The 22154-nt window shown below is 38.8% G+C and overlaps 1 protein-coding gene across 3 annotated transcripts in view; it reads right to left on the bottom strand.

Annotated features, from left to right (window-relative positions):
* Positions 1-22154, bottom strand: part of KDM3A (lysine demethylase 3A) — a 49967-nt gene that overhangs the window by 4817 nt on the left and 22996 nt on the right. For all 3 annotated transcript variants that reach the window (XM_037527776.2, XM_037527777.2, XM_037527778.2), the window contains exons 11-21: positions 19922-20126; positions 15677-15891; positions 12629-12781; positions 12408-12503; positions 11932-12059; positions 10225-10420; positions 8273-8445; positions 7662-7898; positions 6047-6218; positions 3236-3323; positions 2458-2588 (exon numbers count right to left, since the gene is read on the bottom strand). In XM_037527776.2, the coding sequence (XP_037383673.1) occupies positions 2458-2588; positions 3236-3323; positions 6047-6218; positions 7662-7898; positions 8273-8445; positions 10225-10420; positions 11932-12059; positions 12408-12503; positions 12629-12781; positions 15677-15891; positions 19922-20126 (1794 nt within the window). The remainder of the gene's footprint in view (positions 1-2457; positions 2589-3235; positions 3324-6046; positions 6219-7661; positions 7899-8272; positions 8446-10224; positions 10421-11931; positions 12060-12407; positions 12504-12628; positions 12782-15676; positions 15892-19921; positions 20127-22154) is intronic.

The raw sequence follows: 22154 nt of genomic DNA, 5'->3' as shown, positions 1-22154 counted from the left end.
AGGGATGAATAAATATCCAGAAGTCTGAATCTATTTCGATAAAGCTCAAAACAGGCTGAAAACAAAAAATATTCTGTAGGAATACAAATATGTATGGTAAAATTATATTTGCAGGGAAAGATAAATACAAACTTAAGGACAGTGGTTAATAAAGAGGGCAGAAGGCAGGGGATAGAGCTGGGAGAAGAGTAAAGCAAGATGAACAGGTCTCTGAGGCTGCCTGCTGGTTTAGCCAGTGCCCAGCTGAATACAGAGAACTGCAAAATGAGGAAAGAAACAATACCTACCCAGCCACTGACCACAGTCCATCCAATCCCCGCTCTGGGTGACTTGCATATTGAAAAAGAGTCTACAAACTGAGGAAGCCTGAACTCAAATGGAACCAAGATTATAAAAACATGATGGTCCCAATGAAAGAATTAGTAGAAAATCCCAAAACACACCACAATGGACTTTTACAAAAAGAAACATGAGCTGCTACAGAAGGAGCCACTGGCTGATAGCACTCGGTCAGGGCAGAACAAGGGACATGCTCTCGCCAAGAAATCCAGAGACCTCAGTCCCAGACCTACCATCAGCTCTGCCCTCTGGACCCTAAGCAGGTCAGTGTTCAGGCTACTGTCCTAAAGTCCTGGTGGTTTACCACGTGATCTCTTTAGAGCCCTTTTACTGTCTGACTGGGGAGTCACAGCTCAACCACCTAACCTTTGAAAAATGACCACTCCTTAATGTTTATAAAAGGAGTCTGAAAATGAAAACGTTTTCATTATTTTCCCCCCACAGCTGCTTCCACTGGACAGCAACAGTATTGAGATAGGTAAAGCTTTTACAGAGTAACACTGCCATCTATCTATTAGTATCTAGGAGAAAAGACTTACAGCCAAGCTATTTAAACCAATTTATTTCGAAAACTATTCAGAAAACCGCCTTTACTGTATAAAACCTTAGGATTTCCTGAAGAAAGGAAATGTGACAGTATACCACGTACTTAAGCAGAAAAGGAGGGAACTTGGCTAGAAAACATGCTGCAGACCCAGAGCAGGTCCAAGTCTCTGAACTGAGATCTGAGAAGTAAAGGGAACAGGCAAGGGGACTTTTGCCTGCCATGTGCGCTCTCCCACAACCATTCCTCTCCTCACCCTATGCCCTGGCAGAACTGTATTGGCATCTCTAGACTGTGGGAGCTTCCCAACAGAAAATCCCCTCGCAGAATGATCCCTGACACCACTCTGAGCAGTCCCTGGGCTGACACCACAGTAACAGAACTGTAAGATTAAGGTCCAAGTCCTTGTTCCTGCCCTCCCCAAGTTTCTGGAGAACAAGGTTAAGATACTGAACAAGTCCATCTTTCTTCAGGAGAGCTACCACCCTCAGGAAATGGAAGTAGTTATGGAAAAGAAGAATATAATCAAGTAGTAATTTCCAAAAGGACTGGAAAAGACTGCGTGTGTGTGTGTGTGTGTGTGTGTGTGTGTGTGTGTGTGTGTGTGTGTGTGTGTGTGAGAGAGAGAGAGAGAGAGAGAGAAATAGCATAAAAGATTAAACCAAATCCACTGAATGACCTGAACAAATGATATGTCATTGAACAATAAAAATAGGTAACTCCTCCAAAATGGCCAACTTAAATCAAATTTGATAAAATCAAGACCTACATAAAGGTCACGGCAATAATGAGAAAAGATGGTTTTGTCTTTAATGTAGAAAATAATCTCTATCCCAGGCAATCCTCTTTTTGGACAGTTTACTGAACCATATATCCAAACAACAAAAGTCTAATTCAAAGGGTGCTTTTCAATACTAACTTAAGTAATTAACTTCTACCCTCCAACACAGAACATCGCATTTAAGTGGAATAGCTGGAAATGCTAGCAGACTAACCTAAATGGCCAACATTAACCCATTAGAATTTATCATGTCATGGGCCTCTCTGGTTGCGCAGGCGGTTGAGTGCTGCACTGTGATGCTGTCTGCAGCCTCTGCAGCGCTGGTTCGATCCCGGCCAGCTGGGGAGAAACCCACATGGCTCAGCACACCTCTCCTGTCTTACCTGCTGCTCCCCTCTGCAGTGTATTTCATCAGTCTGCCTGTTCTGATCCCCGCTCTGTTTCTGGTAAATCCTCTCACCCTCCCACGCATCTGGCCTATACCCCAGTTCTTGTGTAAATAAATAAATCCTTAAAAAAAAATTATCATGCCAGAGTTCTAAGCAACATATAGACTTCACAATGTTATGTGTAGAAAAAAGGAATAAAGAACTGCATAATTGCTACAACTCCAACTATAAAAAGGGGTACACATACACATAGCCAAGGAATGCAAGGAAATAAACAAAAATGAGGCCTATTACTACAAACATTAAGATTATGGCTATTTTCCGTTTCTCTCCCAAAATACATTTTCTAAACACCTTACTTGCCTTATTTCCTTTATAATTTTTCAAGTTAGCAATTTCCTTACCGTAAGCATTATACATCTTGGGACCCAGATCTGGCCTAACAAAGTAGTTCGGCAGCCTAGAGGCCAAGTTTAGTTTGCCATCTCTCCTTGTATACTCAGGCAGAGGAATATTGGCCATCAGATCATCAAATCTAGAACGAGAACCAGGAATTTACAAAATAAACTTCCTCTTCTAATTCATCATTATGAATTTAATTTTGTTTGTTCCTTCTACACTGAAAGGAACAGGTTTACCTGTACTCATAGAAATGGAAAGCTATCATTAACAATAATAGTCAACATTAGAATTACAGTAATTATGAATAAGGAAGTCTTACTCTCCTACACCACACGTATATATCAAAATGGTCTAAAGTATTTCAGAGGAAAGAATTGATCAATAAATTCTAGATAAAAAGTGTTGCCCAGGGATTAGCTCTGTGGATCTTTTTCAAGGTCTGCGCTCCATCTATCTACCAATTTGGCTCTCCTGTTGTCTAATGCAATGATATCACTACATTACACTGAAGCCTGCCATGTCTGATCCAAACGCTGTCTTCAGATCAGTGCCTGCAAGTCTAAGTCAGCCAATTCGCTGGTGGAAATATGGAACTAAAAGTCAGTAACAATTTCATCTGATTTAAAAAGCATCTCCAAAGAGTACAGACTAGAAATGAGAAATCAGTGCCAGTAAAACTGTGGAATCTTGCACATTTCCCTGAAAATTTTTCTTGCCAGCTCAAAATAGAACTTATCCTACCAAGTACAGAATAATTTCTCCACTGCTACGTAATCATACCTGGAAGGCATCATATCTCTAAAATCTTCACCTGGCGGCCAGTCCTTCAGTTTCAACACCATTGGTTCTTTTTCATTTTTCAAGCGGTCTAAAAAGCAACCAGAATAACTTAATATTCCTAATGCAGAAACATCAAAATGAATGGCAAATTACCATTTAATGCCTTAACAATGCAAATTTATTGATCTCTAAAAAATCTACATAACCTGATGCATTTAGCATACAAATATTTTCTAATACTCCCCACCTCTAATTTCCAACCAATTTATTTTATGTGCCAAGAAAACCATCCATACCAAGAAGGTGCTCAAGGAGCAGCAAAATTAAGATCGCCCACTAACTTACACTAGGGTCCTGCTGAATTTTCCAGATGCTTATTAAACTGTTACTCATTCTTGGAGATTTTAGTCACTCCCTTCTGCCCATTACCCAAAAGGGGTGTTCTGATAATTATCTCCTATAGAGCATTCTGGGAGAAGGGACCAGTTCTCCAAACATTTAACAGCAATGCAAGTCTAACAATCACATGAAAAAGAAATAACTTGTTTTACTCAAATAGATAAACCAGCTGATGATGTTGTCTAGGGACAACTGGAGCCAACAGTCCACTTTCCCTTGCCCCCTATCTTCAGGATAATGCATAATTTAGTCAAAATTATTTTCCTTTAAGAGAATTATTAACTGTTGCAGGTAGTGCCAAGGAATCAAGAACCCAGGAGAGCTCTAATTAGAAAACATACACTGATAATTACGATTAACAGGAATAACAACTGTTATTTCATTTCTTGCTGGTTCAAATCTCTGCTAAGTGGTTTAACCATTTAATCCTTAAAACTAAAGCCCAACACCCCAATGAGAGCAGGCACTAGTTAATACTCCCACTTTCAGATCAGGAAATTGACAGATGTCCAAGGTCATCAAGGTGTTAGTGTCAAACTTGGAGCTGGAACCTGGATTTGACTTCAGAACTTGTACTCGAGGACTAACATTTGTATGTTTTGGAGTCAACCAACCACTACCTCATAACCAAGATTAAACAGGTGTACATCCAGGGAGCAACAAAAACAGGAAAATGAAGGTTACACTGTATGCCTGAACACCAGCAGCACTTCCATGTGGTGTCCTGGGCTTGAGTACAGCAGAATTGTCAGTATGGAAAAAGGCAGGCTGCGGTTGACTGTGGGCTGCTATAACCATCTATAGGCAATGAAGACATCTGAGCGTCTCCAAATTAAATTACCAAGCTCACACATGCAACAAGTATATTTGAATCAGGATTTCAACCCAAGCCTAACTGGAGCTGTGCCTCCAGAGTCCCCTTTTGGGGAACTCATTGCCAAACAAAGCTTTAGGGTTTGCCTCAGCTGCAAAGAGCTGCCACACTAGGTCATGCCTTCCCAGCACAGTATCTAGAGACTGAGGGAGGTATGGGGATAAGGGCCTGCCATTTCCCACTCAGTGCAGTATGACACAAGGGAAAATACTGGACCCGCTACTCCCTGTCAAACTGGCTAAAGCTTTGTTCAGTCTGCATTACAGCTGACTCCATTTCTCTCCCAGTCCTTTTACCTCCTTCACTTATGTTCTCATTTCACAGATGTTGATCCCTAGATAATCATCTATGTGAGACTCCATTTTAGAATTAACTTGTGGAAAACCCCATCACACCTTATACAGGAGTTAGCTTTAAGTCTATTACACAATCTGTTACAAGTATAGGCTATAATCTGTAAGTGCAGGTAATATAACAAGGAAGCAGATTTTAAAAATGAAAATATGTCTAAAAAGAATGAGAATGATGAATGAGTGAATAGAATTACTGAGTCTAAAGAATCAAATGTGAAACCCTCCAGTGGGATTGGGGGGACACGGTGACCTGTGGCTATGCTGATGGGACCTAAAGGAGCCAATATGGACTTGATGTTGCAAAGTTTACTGAAAAGGCCAAACACCAGACCCTTCTTACTCCCACAATTCCCTTCAGCCCCCCCAGTGAAGTAGACAGTGACTGGGCAATTCTGTGTTAAATGAATTCATATTTCCTGGCACCTTCAGCTCTACTTACCTTGTTAAACAATAATTAATTTTTTTAAAAAGAGAAAGAAAAAGATCTATGAAAATGAGACACACAAACTACCAGCCTTAAGTCGCAAGCACTGGTTCTGCACTTGTCCACTGGGCACAAGTGGAAGCATGGCATTCCTGTCACAGGATGGACATGAAACTACCTGAAGAACAGATGACCAAAGCTCCTTTCTCAGTAAATACAAAGTGAATTTACCACAGTTCAAAAGCATAAGCTTTGTAAAAAGAAATGGGAAGAGGGCCTCCCTGGTGGCGCAGCGGTTGAGCGCTGGGTTGCGAAGCTGCCCGCGGCCTCTGCGGCGCCGGTTCGATCCCCGGCTGCTCCCCGGCCACCGGAGGAGGATCCCACATGGCGCGCAGACCTCTCCTGCCGCCTGCTGCTCCCCTCAGCAGTGTGCCTCGGTCCTTCTGCCTGCTCTGCTCCCTGCTCTGGCTCTGGTGAATTCTCTCACCCTCCCGTGCTTCTGACTGTGCCCAGTGCACGTATAAACAAAACAAAACAAATAAATAAATAAAAACAAACAAACAAAAAAAAAAACATGCCTCTATTAAAAAAAAAAAAAAAAAAAAAGAAAGAAATGGGAAGAGATGAGATGCTATTTTTAATCTCCAAAATCATGGAAAATGTAGTTGTTGCCACTGAAAGGCCTCCGACTCCTGCTATTCCTGTGCCTCCCGCACCCCCCTCACATCCTTCAACCCTCTTAACAGGTCTTTCAAACATACTTGGAACATCTTCAAATCCATCCCAGAAGTCTCCTACTGTGGCTCCTGTGATGATTTCATTGGTCCTACAATTAACGAGATCCACTTCCTGGTTTCCAAACTCTTTCCGGAAGGATTCAGGTTTCCAAAGTTCAGTGTTCAATTTATGATGCACTCCCGACACCATCACTGGCTAAAAGAAGAGAATGGAGACTTTAGTTTGAACTCCCCCATATTTGTCCACATACCCTCAGCACATCCTCAAACAGCAGTTGGTTTGTTTCTATGTGACTGGGTTCTTAGACTCAGATCCCAAAATGACAGCTTAGTCCTGAGCTCCCATGCAATTTCTTGTTTTCACCACTCACCTAGGACACATATCCCTTGCTAGGATGACACCTTCTCACTCAGATTCCTCACTCACAAAAAATACCAAAGTCAAGCCAGGGCCAGGCAGGGCATGTGAAGTAGACAAAGGCTGGCAAGATACTCCTCAAAGAAAACATTCACTGCCACTAGCCTCAAGCCTGTTGCTGCCAGGGAGGAATATGGACCTGAGAGGATGCCAAGTCTTTTGGTTATCTAAGACAAGCCAGAATTCTCATCTTTATGTGAAACAGCAAGACTGAAACACTGGCAGAATTCACTTTTTTGAAACCACTAAATGAGCAAATAGTTTAAGTACACAGGGTTGAAAAAACCTTAAATACATACAACTTTTTGATATGGCAATTCCCCAAAACCTGGCTTTGTTGGAAGAGTAAACTACTCTTTAGTTCATACACCACTTCACCCAGAAAAAAAAACCAAAGATCCAGAAAACAAAACTCAAAACAATAAAGTAGGAGACAGGTCAACAAAGGTATGCATCTCCCAAGTTATCAACCAAAATTTAAACTCAAACAATGCTGCCCTTTAAACCACACACTAATTCCCAGATATCACGACATGGCTCTGGCCCATTTAAAACTACCTTCAGCACGAAGTTCAAATTTACAGAAATCATTTAACCTATGACTTTCTACCATATTTTGTCTAATTCCCCAAACCCCATCAGCCTCTCAGTGATACTCCTACTTCTACTGAGGTTTATCATAAAAGAATCACTGAGCTCAGAATGCTCTCATTAAAATTTCAGCGATCACTGGTAGGAAGTAATCAAATTCTTATTGGAAAAGACAGCTCAGGAATGTATGCTGTAAAAAGTAAGAATCAAGCCCCCCCCCCCCCCCGAAGGTGCAGTGGGTTGAGCGCAGTGCTGTGAAGCTGTCTGCAGCCTCTGCAGCGCAGGTTCAATTCCTGGCCACCCAGGAAGAAACCCACATGGCGCGGCATGGCGCGGCAGACCTCTCCTGTCTCGCCTGCTGCTCCCCTCAGCAGTGCTCTCGGTCCATATGCCTGTTTTGTTCCCCGCTCTGTCTCTGATGAATCCTCTCACCCTCCTGCGCCTCTGGCCTGTACCCCAGCTATTGTATAAATGAAAAATAAATCTGAAAAATAAAAAATAAAATAACTCAGTCACACTCTGCCCTAATTATATTCACCCTAAACAATAAAGTACAAAAATAGGAAATGAAGTCTGCCCAAGGAACTGAGAATGGGGAACTGAATTGGGGTGGGGAAGAGAGGCAATTACCTGCCCTTGTTTCCAGCACTCCCTAAACACATTCCAGTTGCTCTTGTTGTTGGGGTCCTGCAGGCATAGCAAGCGATTATCACATAGCCAGTAGTGAGGAGTGTCAAAGCCCAGAATGCTAGGCTTAATCGTTAGTCCTTGAGGCCTCCTAGGTAAATCAGAGGAAGTCTTATTTTGCACCAAAGATGCAAAGATGTCATCAAGGATTTTTGGTGTATTCTTGAGTCCACTTTCTGTCTGAAATTGAAAAAGAACACAATTCTTAAATATGGAACTGCTTACCATCAGAAAACTCATTCCTATAATAGTAGAGAAGTAGTACATATCTAGAGAGTGCTGGCGAGGACCCCATGTAGAGTTAAGTGCCCTTTCCCCACCTGACATCGTAACTCATAGAAGTGGGAACAGGAAAAAGTGTAACAGGAGATAATGGTCCAGCCTAGTACTATAACTCTAAGAAGCCCAACTGCCAATGTCACAAACCTCTATACCCACCAAGGACAGCACGGAATTCATAGTCTCCTATTTTCTGCTTTAATTTCTCTCATCTCTTCTTATTCTGACTATGTTCATCTTTACAAGAGAGCACAAACAATAAAATAAATGCATACCTTTCCTGTAGAAGAGTTCAAGAGATTTCGGAGGAAACCAGAATTGTTGTTGCTCACAGGTGTCAAAATTGTGCTGTTAAAGGTGTGGAGAACTGTGCTGGATTTGCTCAAAGGCGGTAGGGGTGGAAGGCATTTGATTTCATTCTTTAAAATTGGCATCATTGGTTGTTTTTCTAAAAACAAAACAAAACATATAAATGGAAAAGCATTCTGAAAGACAAATCCTTTACTAGTCTTCTATTAACAGAATTACATTTGAATATGGTTTTTGTTCTCTGGAACCAAAATACTTTAGAAGACAAATACTATTTTCTTTCCAATCTAACATCTTTATTTTTTTGTTTGCCTCATTGCAGTAGTCAGGCCCTCCAGTACAACATTTAACCAAACAGTGACAATGCTGGTGGGAATGCAAACTGGCCCAGCCCTTATGGAAAGCAGCAAGGTGTCTCAACACTTTAAATATGGATCTGCCATTCAACCGGTAATCCCACTCCTAGACATCTATCCAAAAAAATCAAAAACACTGATTCAAAAGGAAATTTGCACTCTAATGTTCACTGCCAAACTGAAGAAACAACCTACATGCCCTAGAACAGATGAGTGAATTAAGATGTGGTATATACACACAATGGAATACTACTCAGCAATCCAAAAAGATACACTCATGCCATTTGCAGCAACATGGATAGAGCTTGAAGGGAGGATAATGCTAAGCGAAAAAAGCCAGAAGGAGAAAGATAAATGCCAGATGGTGTCACAAATATGTGGAATATAAAGCAACTAAATTACAAATCAGATACAGACAAGCTGAAAAACTAACCCTTCACAGCTGACTCCAAAACTGACACACCAAGAGGGGAGGAGAAAGAACAGGGACCAAGGGAGGTATAATGGTATGTGGTGGCAGAGTACGAGCTGGTAATACCAAATAGATATACCCCAATGTTACTTCAGTTAAAAATAAAGAAAGAGGGCCTCCCCAGTGGCACAGCGGTTGAGCGCTGGGTTGCGAAGCTGCCCGCGGCCTCTGTGGCGCCGGTTCAATCCCCGGCTGCTCCCCGGCCACCGGAGGGTCCCACATGGCGCGCAGACCTCTCCTGCCGCCCGCTGCTCCCCTCAGCAGTGTACTTTGGTCCTTCTGCCTGCTCTGCTCCCTGCTCTGGCTCTGGTGAATCTCTCACCCTCCCGCACTTCTGACTGTACCCAATGCTTGCATAAATAATAAATAAATCTTAAAAAAAAAATTAAAAAAATACATATATAAATAAATATTAAGAAGAAAATAGTGTTAGCAGGTATCCTTGCCTTATTCCTGAACAGAGGAAAGCTGTTAAAGTTCATTAAAGACAGTCCCTTCTTTTTCATATTTAAGAGCCTTTTAAAAAAAAAATCATAATGGGTATTCAATTTTATTTACATCGCATAAAGTGATTTTTCCCCTATACTTTGAATGTTAAACTACACCTGCATTTCTGAAACATTACTTCATCATGCCTTATAGTTTATTTATAGTGCTGAATTCTATTCACTAAAATTTTGTTTTAGGACCTTTGTGTGAAAGAAACTGATCTGCAATTTTCCTTTCTTGTAATAGCCAGAAAGCAGAACCACCTAAATTCTAATCTATCATCATGCATCCTGAGACAACATAAATGTGAAAGTCAATGTTCCAATTTAGACCAAATAGAAGCTACATACACAGAAATGTGAAAAATCACTCAGCCCACCTCCATTTCTGCCAAACATAACCTCACCTTTACCCACAGTTTTATCATCAGGGAAAGTTCTCTCTGGTACTGCATTTTGAAAACTCATGTCTCACACAGTGACCACTAGGGAACCATTACTTTTCATTCCATACAACTTCTAACCACTCTGTTCTCACTGCCAAGTCCTGCTGCACATGAACTGAAGTTCTCAGAACCCAGAGGAAAGTAGGAAACACTCACCCTTGTTTTCCTTGTTGACATTCCCGCTGGTCAGGTCTGCCAGCCAGTTTAAAGGAGATGTGCTGGCTGGACAGGTAGGTTTTATGCTGCTGGCCGGCTTAGAGGCAGCTTCCCCACCCGCAGCCACTGGTTCCAACACTGAGGGATTCTGTTGGAGCCCGGCACCAAGAGTGGATTTTTCTCCAGCTAAGGGAGTCTGTGTTGAGTATAAAAAGAGTTTTATACAATCTGAAAATCGGTATTTCCTTTTTCTTACCTCTTCCCCTAAACAGCTTACTGGTAAGCTGTTTATCCAAAGCAATATCCAAAGCAACACCACCTAATAGCCCTGCACATAACTAGTTGCAGTAATCTGGTAATAGGGCAGAACTATAAGGTAGGAAAGATTGGTTTTTAGCTCCTAGGTATTACTAGTGAAAGCATAAAACAAAAATTAAAATATAGCAAGACTCTCCTCCCTTTACCACTCGTCCCATGCTCATACATGCCCCTATCACTCCAACTACCATGTTGCTTTAAAATGACCAGTTTGTGCTCACCTCTCTGGATACTCACCCTAGAATCTCACCCTAGAATCCTAACAGGCCCTAAAAATACGGATGCTAAATGAATAAATGAGGCAGATTAGCTAAAGTATGGCTGTGATTTCTGAAAAAAGCAGACTGCAGAGAAAAGAAAATGCTATTCTGATTTAGAAGTTTATAGCAGGCTTTAAATGTGATGAACAGATCTTGAAATCAAACATAAACTGAAGAAAAAAAAAAACTAGAAAGACTACACCACTTATTTTGCTGTTACTTAAAGAACTACTTGAGGTGGGGGAGAGGGGAAAAAAACAACCCAACCTTGAAAATTCAGCTGGTTGAGTTTCTACATACTTAAGAAGGAAAATGGATAGTCAAATTGCTGCTGTGGTCTCCACCCTCCCCTTTACATGTGATGTACTTCTGTGAAGCCCAATTATCAGAACTATTATCCTCTATTATTGATGAGAAAGCTGAAGCATGGATAAATCAATTCGTTTGAGACAAAATTATACAAATAATGAGTGGCAGAAAAGAATTAAAACTCAGTTTTGACTTCAAAGATCACAACTCTTCTACCCATGCTGCCTTTGACACCACAGCTTTATGAAAATATATGAGATTTTATGATTTTTAAACAGTGTGGGGTAATGGCTGCTGGAGTGAAGGAGATAAAGGGGACAGTAGTGATAAAGGGATGTACCTGGAAGAGCTGCGTGAGCACTAAGAAACTGTCTCTACTGAAAATTTATGTTATGATGGTACATGAAGGTTCATTTCAATATTATTTGCCATCAACTCTTCATACACATTATAGGTCAAATAGATTTAGTGATTTTTTTAAAAAAATTTTAAGTTTACTTGAAAATTTACACTCTGAAAAACATGAGAAGCTTAAAAAAAAAAAAAAAAAAAAAAAAACATACAAATCTGACCACAACTTATTAGGTAGACTGTAATTGGTTTTCGTTTTTTCAAGAACAAAATTCAAAAACCTACTAAAGAGGCTATAGATGAGGTCCACACACGTACTATGAAAAGTGAGAATGGCCTCTGAAACATAAATTATCTCTTTCCATTGACAGCTGTTCCCCATGTTTCTTTCAAATACATTATAGAAATCCTTAAGCTTGAAAACAGACAACAATCTCAAGGATGGTGAATCTAGCATAAACAATAATACCTGTTTTATGTCTTCCTTAGTAGCTGGCTTTGAAAAGAGTCTGAATTGCCTGTTTGAACAGGGACAATTTGCCTTTATCCCCCATTTTGCTCTTACAGAATGCACAATGTCACCAACATCATAGAGGGCTAAAAAAGGGCAGAGACAAACAAGGACATTAGGCATTTTGACCTCAATATTACAAAGGAGAAGCTGGTATTTCCAAAAGAATTACTTTTTATTAGCAGCATGGTACTTACACACCCTTCTTTCATCCTAATAGCCTTCCCTTAACTGTACCATTTTCTTTCCTTCTGCAAAGCTAATTATAAGACCTTCATCAAAAAGTTTTGGGAGATTTAATACTTTTCTGGATAATTTATGGTACAAAATAAATTAAAGCTAGCAAGTAATTAGACAAAGTAAAACTAAACTACCAGTTCCTATTAGTTAACCAAAAGAAGGGGGAAAGAAAATCATTACACCACATGATATACCTTTTCCAGGAATGATCTGTGTAGGCATTAGGTTCTCTGGCTCATGTATCTGACTCTTCACACATCTTAGCCAAGAGAAAGTCTTGTAGGTAGCACCTGCAAATAACTGATCATTAATAATTGTTCTTCATGGACTCTTACCCTAAATACTTCAGAAATACATCAATCACAAATCAAATAAAAGGCTTCATTTGTGTAAGGAGACTGAAAGACAATCTCACCCTGTTGGCAATTTTTCCTCTTCATCCGGTAGCAATCCACACATACTCCAAACCCACACCGAGGACACACCCAATGTAGATTGAAGATAGTGGTGTCACATACATCACACATTTCTCGAACACCTTTGACAGCTCGTTTCCAAGCAACCTGTCCTACAAAAATAAAAAAAATCATTTAGTCTTGGGGAAGAGGGGGCTTCTGAAATAAAACATGAAGGGGGAAGGGAGTGATGTCATTCCTCTCTGTGCCTGGAATACCCCAAAACTACTCCTCCACCCTCCCCTTTGGGGTCATGAAGCTATCCTGAATTCCCTCGGCATTCCCATCACCTGTGTTTATACTTCAGACTCACAGCTCCTTACAATGAATATAGTCAGGTGCAGCTTTACCTCCCTTGAGGAGGCTAAACTCCAAACAAGCAAAATCCCTGCTTGCTGTGCCCTCCTTCATTGCCACCCCCCACCAAGAAGTGCTGCACATGGGTGGCGTGTACATGTAGTGCTGAATAAATCAATGAAAAAGCAGCAGGGATTACAAAAGTTGGAGTTCAGACACAGCAGTTCTTCTCCTTTCTGTAACCCCTTTGACTATTCTTTCTCCAGAAGGAAAAAAAAAAGATACACAAATTCAACATTCATCTTAAGAATGTTAGTTTTTTCACATATCCTTAATCCACTCAGACTACCCATGGAAAAAAATGACACTCAGGGAACTGATAGGAGCAGCTCATTAACTTACTGGGGAGCCAACAGTTCAACACTGGCTCCTTCACAAGTCAGAGTCAGAAACTTGACATTGTTAGTCCCGGGGTGCACACACCCAGGACTGATTCACAGTAACCAAATATCCAACAAACTGAGGCACAATTTAAGATTCCACAAAACAGCAAGCCCTGGTAACTGAAGGGAGGGGCGTTCCAGGACTGGGCAGGACATCATACCTCTCCCCCGCATCAAGAATGCCAAATCAGGTATCAGAAAGCTTCAAAAAATAAGTTCAAAAAGCCTCAGTGTCTAAATCAGAAGACTCACTACAATCTGTCTGTTGCCTGAACAAGACCAGGATAATACTGCCACATTCTTGTTCTTTTTTCCTAATCCAGTCTATTTCTTATTCATTCTTTCTTCAGACTAAACACAAGGAAGATGACCAACCTCAGCTTGCACCAAATTAATACGGTTGCTGAGTGAATTTCTGCCATTCCATTTTATAACAACTCAGTACCTAATACATAAGAGCTCTAGGCACTTTACAAGTGAGATTTTATGAATTTCACCTTGGTCAATGGATTAGACTGTCTTATTAGAGGATAGTCTATATTGTAGTTAGCCACTTATTGCCTGTCATTGAAAAGACCAAAAGTGTATGAAGATTGAAACCTGCTTCCTCCTTTCAGAATCAGAGGTTAGTCCCTCTGGAAATATCTTTTGATGGTATCTTTCAATATCAATCATAGTTAAGTTCCTCTCTCCAACTGACCAGTTTGTCAGAGGAAATAAAAGAGGAACAGGATAATCAAAAAAGGAACGAGCAATCAAGTTAATAATCATTCAAGTTTTCAAGGACAGAGATTCTTAATTTTGCTCCTAGAAGAAACTCAGTCTTCTGTACCCTTTATTGTATTAAAAAATGCATTTTCCAGATGACTCACCTTTAGCAAAGAAAAAATATGAGTTGCTTAAAACAGTCCTGCTGATTCAGGAGTGAAGCTATTAATGTATTCCAAAGAAGTGTTTTTGTGTTCCTACTTTCCAATCATTTATGCACCACTTTCTACCAGTTACTTTAGAATTTTTCTGTAAATCTTTTTCTTTAAATCACATTTACTTAAATATGTATCATGAGGAAATTCTGTATCTCTACTGAAAAACAAGTATCACTTATCCTAGATATATTACAGGAAAAAAAAGTTAAATGAGATTCTTGATTTATTATCTACTACCCTAAAGGAATGGGGTGATTATAAAATTGCTCTTTTCTTCAGTAGGACTTTACCCCAGAAACTCATCATCCTCTTCTCCCACCTAACTTGAATTCCTACTCCTAGGACTACCCAAGTTCCCATTCCTTGGACTCTGAAATGTAATAGTATACATATTCAAAAATTATTCCTGCACTAAAGGTAGCTTCAGTTAGCTTTTGGTAACTACAATCAAAATTCTTATGACTAGTATGTGTGGATGTTTGCACTGAAACATGATATACAAAGTCTGAAAAGATACACAGCAGGGGAGAAGAAAGGCGTCACCTTTAAATTTCAACTATTTGGAAAGGATAAAATGGTAGAAAAAAACATGAGATTTTAAAAGATAGATGCCCACTGGTGCTTCTGGATAGATATAGCACTTCTACAGAGGCACATGGACAGTTAGTGGTGAGCTGTCTTCCCAGACATATACCTTGAGATATCATGAAAGAGGTAAGCTCTAATGTGTCACCCACACTGATACCTATGGTTTACTGGGCTGACAAATCGGCCTGACAGTGCTCTCCAAGTGGAGGAAACACACACACACATACACACACGCGCAAGCGTGCAGCTGGAACCTCCAAATATTTCCTCAAAGTATTTCCTCCTGGCTCTCATAGAATTATTTTCATCTAAGCTCATTCCATTTTCAAGCCTAGAATTCAGCTCCCCAGAGACTGACTCAAAAGGCCTAAGGCAGAGTCTACCAATTCCTATTTTCTCTGAAATGTAATACTTTTTAAGAATTCCTGTCTTTAAAAAAAAAAAAAACATGTAAGTCTCACCCTCTTTTGGTGAGCTCACATCACTGGCAGGGCTGTGCAAACTGCACCACCGCCTCACCTTTACCTTTCTTAAGAAAAAGGAGTTCTAGACCTTTAGTAATTACCCCAAAATAAATAGTGACTGACTGATGAAAGAAGCAGAATCTGTTACAAAGGAAAAATGCAAACTCATTATACCAAAGTCATCAAAATTTCTTGATGAAAATGAATCCCATGCAAGTAGGATTTAGGTGTTATTTAGGAACAAAAATCAAGTTGGACTCAAAATCCTACCCCCTAAGAGATGCTCTTACTGTGTGGTTCAATGGTTGACATAGCTTCCTTTTCAGAAATCACCATCTGACAGAAGTGGTCTCCAATGTTGGCCAGGATATACTTTGCCGTATCCAAATCAGTTCCCACAACGTTTTTGGTTAAAGGCAACCACAAACCAATTGCTTCACTGTCATACTTGTTTGGTGTTAAGAAGCCTTCTACCCGCAACACACCATGTTTGTTGAATTGTAACCTAGAGAAAGTGGGGAGGGGAGAATTATTACAGACACTCTCAAAAATTTATTTTTATCTTACAGCTACTATTTAAATCAACAATTCCTTCCCGGTTTTCTATATAGACTCCACAGCTAATTAAAGCAAATTGGTATTTGGCAACCAAGTATCTATCAGTAGAAAGATTTAAAAAACCAAAAATCTTTCAAGATTTCCCCCAAAAGACAAGCCAGAGAGAGAAAGGCACACAGAGAGACACAGGGTGGGGAGAGGCGGGAGAAAGAGGTGTGCCTTGCACTTGAACCAATAATATTGCCTCCCGGGACAGCTGAACCTGCCAGACCTGGAACTTAACAGCAAAGTACAATCACAAGCCACTGCAGAAATAAACTGCTAACAAACAGAAGGTGACCCTCTCACCTCCCCCCCAAAATCTGATGAGTTGAATTCAACTACTATTCTTAAGAATAATGTTCAACAGGGCCTCCCCAGTGGCACTGCGGTTGAGCACTGGGCTGCGAAGCTGCCTGCGGCCTCTGCAGTGCCGGTTCAATCCCTGGCTAGCCAGCGAGGGTCCCACATGCGCAGACCTCTCCTGCCGCACCCACTGCTCCCCATCAGCAGTGTATTTCGTCAGTCTGTCTGTTCTGCATCCTGCTCGGTCTCTGGTGAATTCTCTCACCCTCCCGCACTTCTGACTGTACCCAGTGCTTGTATAAATAAAATAAATCTTTAAAAAAAAAAAAAAAAGAATAATATTCAACAAAGGTAGGTTGCTAACCCTGGTGAATCACTGAAACTACAACCACAATGATCCATATATTCAGCACATATATGAATCCTGGCTGCAAATTTCCATGCAAGCTTCTGGAATGAGTGGCAGTATTAAGTTGGGCCTCACAACTTAAGAAGGCAGAGTAAAAGACAGAAAATTCCCTCAGTATTCTCTTTCAGTATCTTTGACATGTAAATGTTTTTTTCTAAGCCATGTTTTGAATTTTTAAACACAATATTCATCATAGGTCAATCTAGTTGGAGACAAAGAAGTGGATATAAAACAAAGTGAATAGGATATGATGCATAACAATCATTAAATCTCAGAGAAGGCAGTGCTGACAGTGAGTTTTGTCACGACTTCACGACAGAGAAGGTTTGGCCTTGTAGTAAAAGGTAGATATTAGTAGAAGACATGTCAAGAAAACACTATTTCATACAAAAAGCAAGAAAAATCCAGGAATCTTGATCTCTTTACTAGACATGGAGCAGTTGCCAAAACTGTGAGCCCAGGGACACATATAATAACTTGTATTTTAGAAAAACCATTTGTCCATAAGAGTGTAAAATGAACTGAAAGGATGCAAAGAGTTGCCTAAAAGATGCACATTTCAAGAAGTCCCAAGAGGGATTTAAGTTTTACATTGATAACCCGTATCAGAGATAGTCATAATACTAAAGAGAAGAATCTGAAGTCAATTTAAAGGTACAGGATCTGCAACAAAGCATTATTGTTGAGGCCTAACCCTTTCTATTTTATCTTCCAGAGACTATAATGAGAAGCCTCAATCTTCACTCTACATATCAGAGATAAAACAAAAAATACACAGTGGGGGAGCTGCTGTTAAAATTATGATATTCTTTAGACCAAGGAAGGGAATTTGTGCAAGTCTCTACCCCTATACATATTAAGTAAACAGTTTCCTTTTCAAAAGGTAAAATTGGGAAAACTACTAACTCATAAAATCAATGACCTCTACAAGGTTACACAGTAATGGTTTTTAAAAAACTCTAGTTGTATTCAGAAAGAAAAGTAATTATCCCTTTCCTAAAATGACTTCGCAACTTAAACTAAAACCAATTTCTCCTACAGTTCAGACCTGTCACAGTAGAAGAACCATAATGAAATGAAATCAAGTCTGTGATAGGAATACACAGATCTAGCTAAAGCTTAACTTAAATTCTGCACTTTCTTCAAAAAAAGATCCAAGTGTCCACAAATGCATATGCATCTTAACTACTAACTACTTACTGGGGGGAAAAAATTCTCCAGGTGAGAAGGAGAATCAAGCTAATCTTTACTGAGAATTTATTCTAGGTCAGACATTATTCAGAATACATATTAATATAAATAATCTTAACACCAACGTTAGTGGTTATCACAATTCTAAATCAGTATCTCTCTCTCCCCTGCTTCTCTCTCCCTCTCTCATGGTGCTTTTGAACCAGAAATGAATGGGCAAACTACTATCTAATAATTCGAGTTAAATAAAAGCCTGAATCTGATCATTACCACCACCAGTATAATTAATGGTCTAATTAACTGTGCTCTTAATTCAGTTCATCAGCAATCTTTAATTTTAATAAAGCTAAAGGGAAGGAGAGAAATAAAAAAACATTAAAGTTAACACTTGTCCATGATCAGAACTTACTAAATCTGAAAATATCTAGATTTCTGAAAAAGTAACATCTAAAATTCATCTATAAACAGAATACTTCTCACATACATGTACTCATAAATATACATGAGTGTGTAACATCTAAAATTCATCTATAAATAGAACACCTCTCACATATATATACTCATGTACATGAGAATATGAGACATTTACATATATACTCATATATATTCATGTACATATACTCATACATAGATATATATGGGTGTATGTTTGAGTATATATATATGAGTATGTATTTACTCATTAAAAAAGAATTCAAAGAAAATTTGACTTTTAAAAAAATACAATGTAAAGGGGGAAAAAATTTTTTTAAGAGATGGTGCCTCCTGCTGGCAAAGATATAAGGAAACAGGAATGCTCAAACCCTCCCACAGTGGGCATGGACACAGGTGCAATCTTCCTGTAGGGCAACTTGGCAGAAGACACATATCATAACCCAAAAACAGACACCTTCTGATCTAGTAATGCCACTTCCAGATAGCCTTCCAAAGTAAATAATCAAAGATGTGAACAAATTTCTCCATTATTTCCAGTGGCAAAAATAATCTTAATACCAATAAGGGCATTAGTTAAGTGAATTATCAAGCACTGTTATGGGTTCTTACATAGTTCCAAAGTATTTGCAGGGGAAAAAAAACAAACTACTATGATCAAGTGGTTCCTATTATGTACTGGGAAAAGCACTGCAAAAGAGTCAACATGTTATTTTGATGTTGTATTTTTCAAAGAATTTGTTCATTTCATCTAAGTTATCAACTTTATTGGCATAAAACTGTTCATAAAATTCCCTTGATATTATTATAATGCTTACAGAACTGGTAAATATGCTTTCTTCCAACCCATGTATTGGTAATTTGCGTTTCCTTTTTTAAAAATTGCTTAATCTTGCTAGGGGTTTTTTGATTTTGTGGAATTTTTCAAAGAAGCAATTTCTGTTAAAACTGTTAAAAATCCTGGCAGTTTGTTTTCCAGTATATTGATTTTTGTTTTTATCTTATTATTTTATTCTACTTTGCGCAATTTATTTTTTTTTGTAAAGTGGAAATTTGTGTAATTAATTATAAGCCTTTCTTCTTAATATGATCAGACCAATGCTATCATTTTTTCTCTAAATACTACTTTACCTACATCCCACACATTTTAAAATGTAACACAGAATTTTCATTATCACTGAATTTATTTACTAATTTCAATTAAAATTTCTTCTTTGAAGAAAAAAAAAGAGTCAACATGTTAAAAAACCTAATGTTATAAATCCATGCTACTTCAAAAATTTAAAAATTTAATAATGAAATAAAACAGATATACCAGTAGTTATCTGGACTGGTTTCTTCTGAATCTTCAATCATTTTTCTGTTTGATTACTTCTCAAAATAAAGTTTTACATTTTTAAGCTTCTTAATTTAAAAAGGAAATTAAAATGCAGAATAAGAAAGGGTAATGCTCAATAGTATCTAGGATCCCCAATCCACAGATTAAAAATACCACCTTCTACTCTTTTTAGTTCCAAGTATACTGTTGATAAAAGAAGATTTGGAGGAAGAAGTAGGCGCTATGGTCCAGATTATTTGAGTTTTTCCTAAAATGTCTCACCTTCTGAAGTGAAAGAAGCGACAAAACACAGGTGAATCCTTCTGTTGTTCCTTATCCTTTCGGAGACTGTCCAAACGGCACTCCCGGCACTTGGGCAATTGTGCAATAATATTCACACAAGAGTCATCCTGTACAAAGGCCTCACCACTCTGCTGCAGCTTCTTGAGTTTGGCTGGGTCTGTCAAAATCGACTTCCGGGACGGAGCTAGGAAAACAAAATTAAGGAAAGGGGCCTTAAGCTTTATCATAATAATCATCATTATCACATCACAATTTGATTAAATTCTATTCAAAAGACTGGTTTTCTCAAAAGGAGAACAACTCAATTGTAATTTCTAGCCATGATTTAACAGAAGTCAACTAACAGAATAAATGACAAAGTCTTACTTTCTATAAATAGCATAGTTCTCATCTGGTGAATCTATTTGGAAACTTCAAATCTCAATTCCACAACCAAATTCACAATTCCAAATTACCATACACTTCCACTATTCACAAAAGAAATATTTTAGGGATCCTTTTTCAAATCAAATACTTAATTAAAAAAAATACTTAATTCAAATGCATTGTAACATCAGCAGCGCACAGACTGGTTGTTCTCAACAGAGGGTTGTGCGGAAGTCAATTCTGTCACTTTCCATACTCAACAGACTGTTTCAAGATGTATTTTTTAAAGCACTCTGCAAAAGTTAGCCACCTGAATATAGCAAAAATCAAATAGCTTTCCTGCACAGGTCCCTTGGTGTATAAAATAAGATCTGTGTTCTAAATGTCTTACAGTGATTTGACATGTCTTCAATGTTCTAGATTATGAGCGCTAGCTAAAGACAGAATTGAATTTTAATTGTAATGACTAGAAGAATCCACTGAAAAAGAAAGAAAAATAGAGGTATAACAGTAAGAGCAAGCACTGTGTCAGCCCAAACAACATAGAAAGGAATCCATTTATAAGTCAAAAGTTTTAAGGACTGTTTTACATAAAACAGAGAAAATCTTTTTTCAAAAGTCTAAGGGAGTTAAGAGGAGGAAAGTAGATTCTTAGGCAAACACAAATAAAAAACACCATAAAACTTCTGGGAAACCACTTGAGAGACAGATCAGAGAATCTAGTCTTAAGAGGATATTGGAAGAAATATCCCAAACCAAAAAAGGCTTTAACAATTTAATAATTAACTTAGAAGTGATATAATCTCACACCTCTTTGAAAACAGGACTACAGCACACTAAAATGCTAAGTGATGCTGCCAGGACTTGATTGTCTAAACATTCTCATTTTGTTATAGTGAAAAAGTAAAGAAAGGAGAGAAAATAAAAGATTAGTAATTGATACAGAAATATTGTTAACTGTTCCTTCATATACTATTAAAATAATCTACCTTAAAAAGTAACTGAATCCTGTCAAAAAATGGGCAGAAGAGCTAAAAAGAAACTTCTCTGAAGAGGAAATGCAAATGGCCAACAGGCATATGAAAAAATGTTCAACATCACTTGTAATCAGGGAAGTGCAAATCAAAACTACCATGAGATACCAGCTTACACCAGTGAGAATGGCACATATTAAAAAAACTAGCAACAACAAATGTTGGCGAGGTTGTGGAGAAAAAGGAACTCTCCTGCACTGTTGGTGGGAGTGCAAACTGGTCCAACCACTATGGAGAGCTGTGTGGAGATTTCTGGACCTACTAAACATAAAGCTTCCATATGATCCAGCAATTCCACTCCTAGGTATTTACCCAAAGGACACAGAAACATCAATTCCAAAGAGCAACTGCACCCCTATGTTTATAGCAGCACTGTTTACAATAGCTAAGCTTTGGAAACAACCCAAATGCCCAAAAATAGATGACTGGATCAATGAGATGTGGTACATATACACCATGGAATATTACTCAGCATTCAAAAAAGATAAACACATGCAATTTGCAGCAACATGGATGGCGCTGGAAGGGATCATACTCAGCGAAATAAGCCAGAAAGAAAAAGAAAAACACCGGATGGTCTCACTCATAGCAGGAATTTAGAAAACTTAAATAAGGGACCAGGAAAATGAATAAGAAAGAGAAAATCAAAATCAACAAAAACTATGAACCAGAGACACTCTGGGGGGTGGGGAGCAGCGAGGGGAAGGATTGGGGTCATAATAAGGGGGTTGCAATTGTATGGGGAATATAAAAATAAAATTTATTAAAAAAAAAAGTAAATGAATATGATGATTGGGACTCTAAAGAGAGTA

The sequence above is a fragment of the Talpa occidentalis genome, unplaced genomic scaffold (genome assembly GCF_014898055.3).
Source record: "Talpa occidentalis isolate TD23 unplaced genomic scaffold, MPIMG_talOcc4v2.1 talOcc4.5, whole genome shotgun sequence".
Lineage (NCBI taxonomy): Eukaryota > Metazoa > Chordata > Mammalia > Eulipotyphla > Talpidae > Talpa > Talpa occidentalis.
The sequence above is the reverse complement of the archived record's forward strand: the minus strand, read 5'-3'. Positions and strand labels throughout refer to the sequence as shown.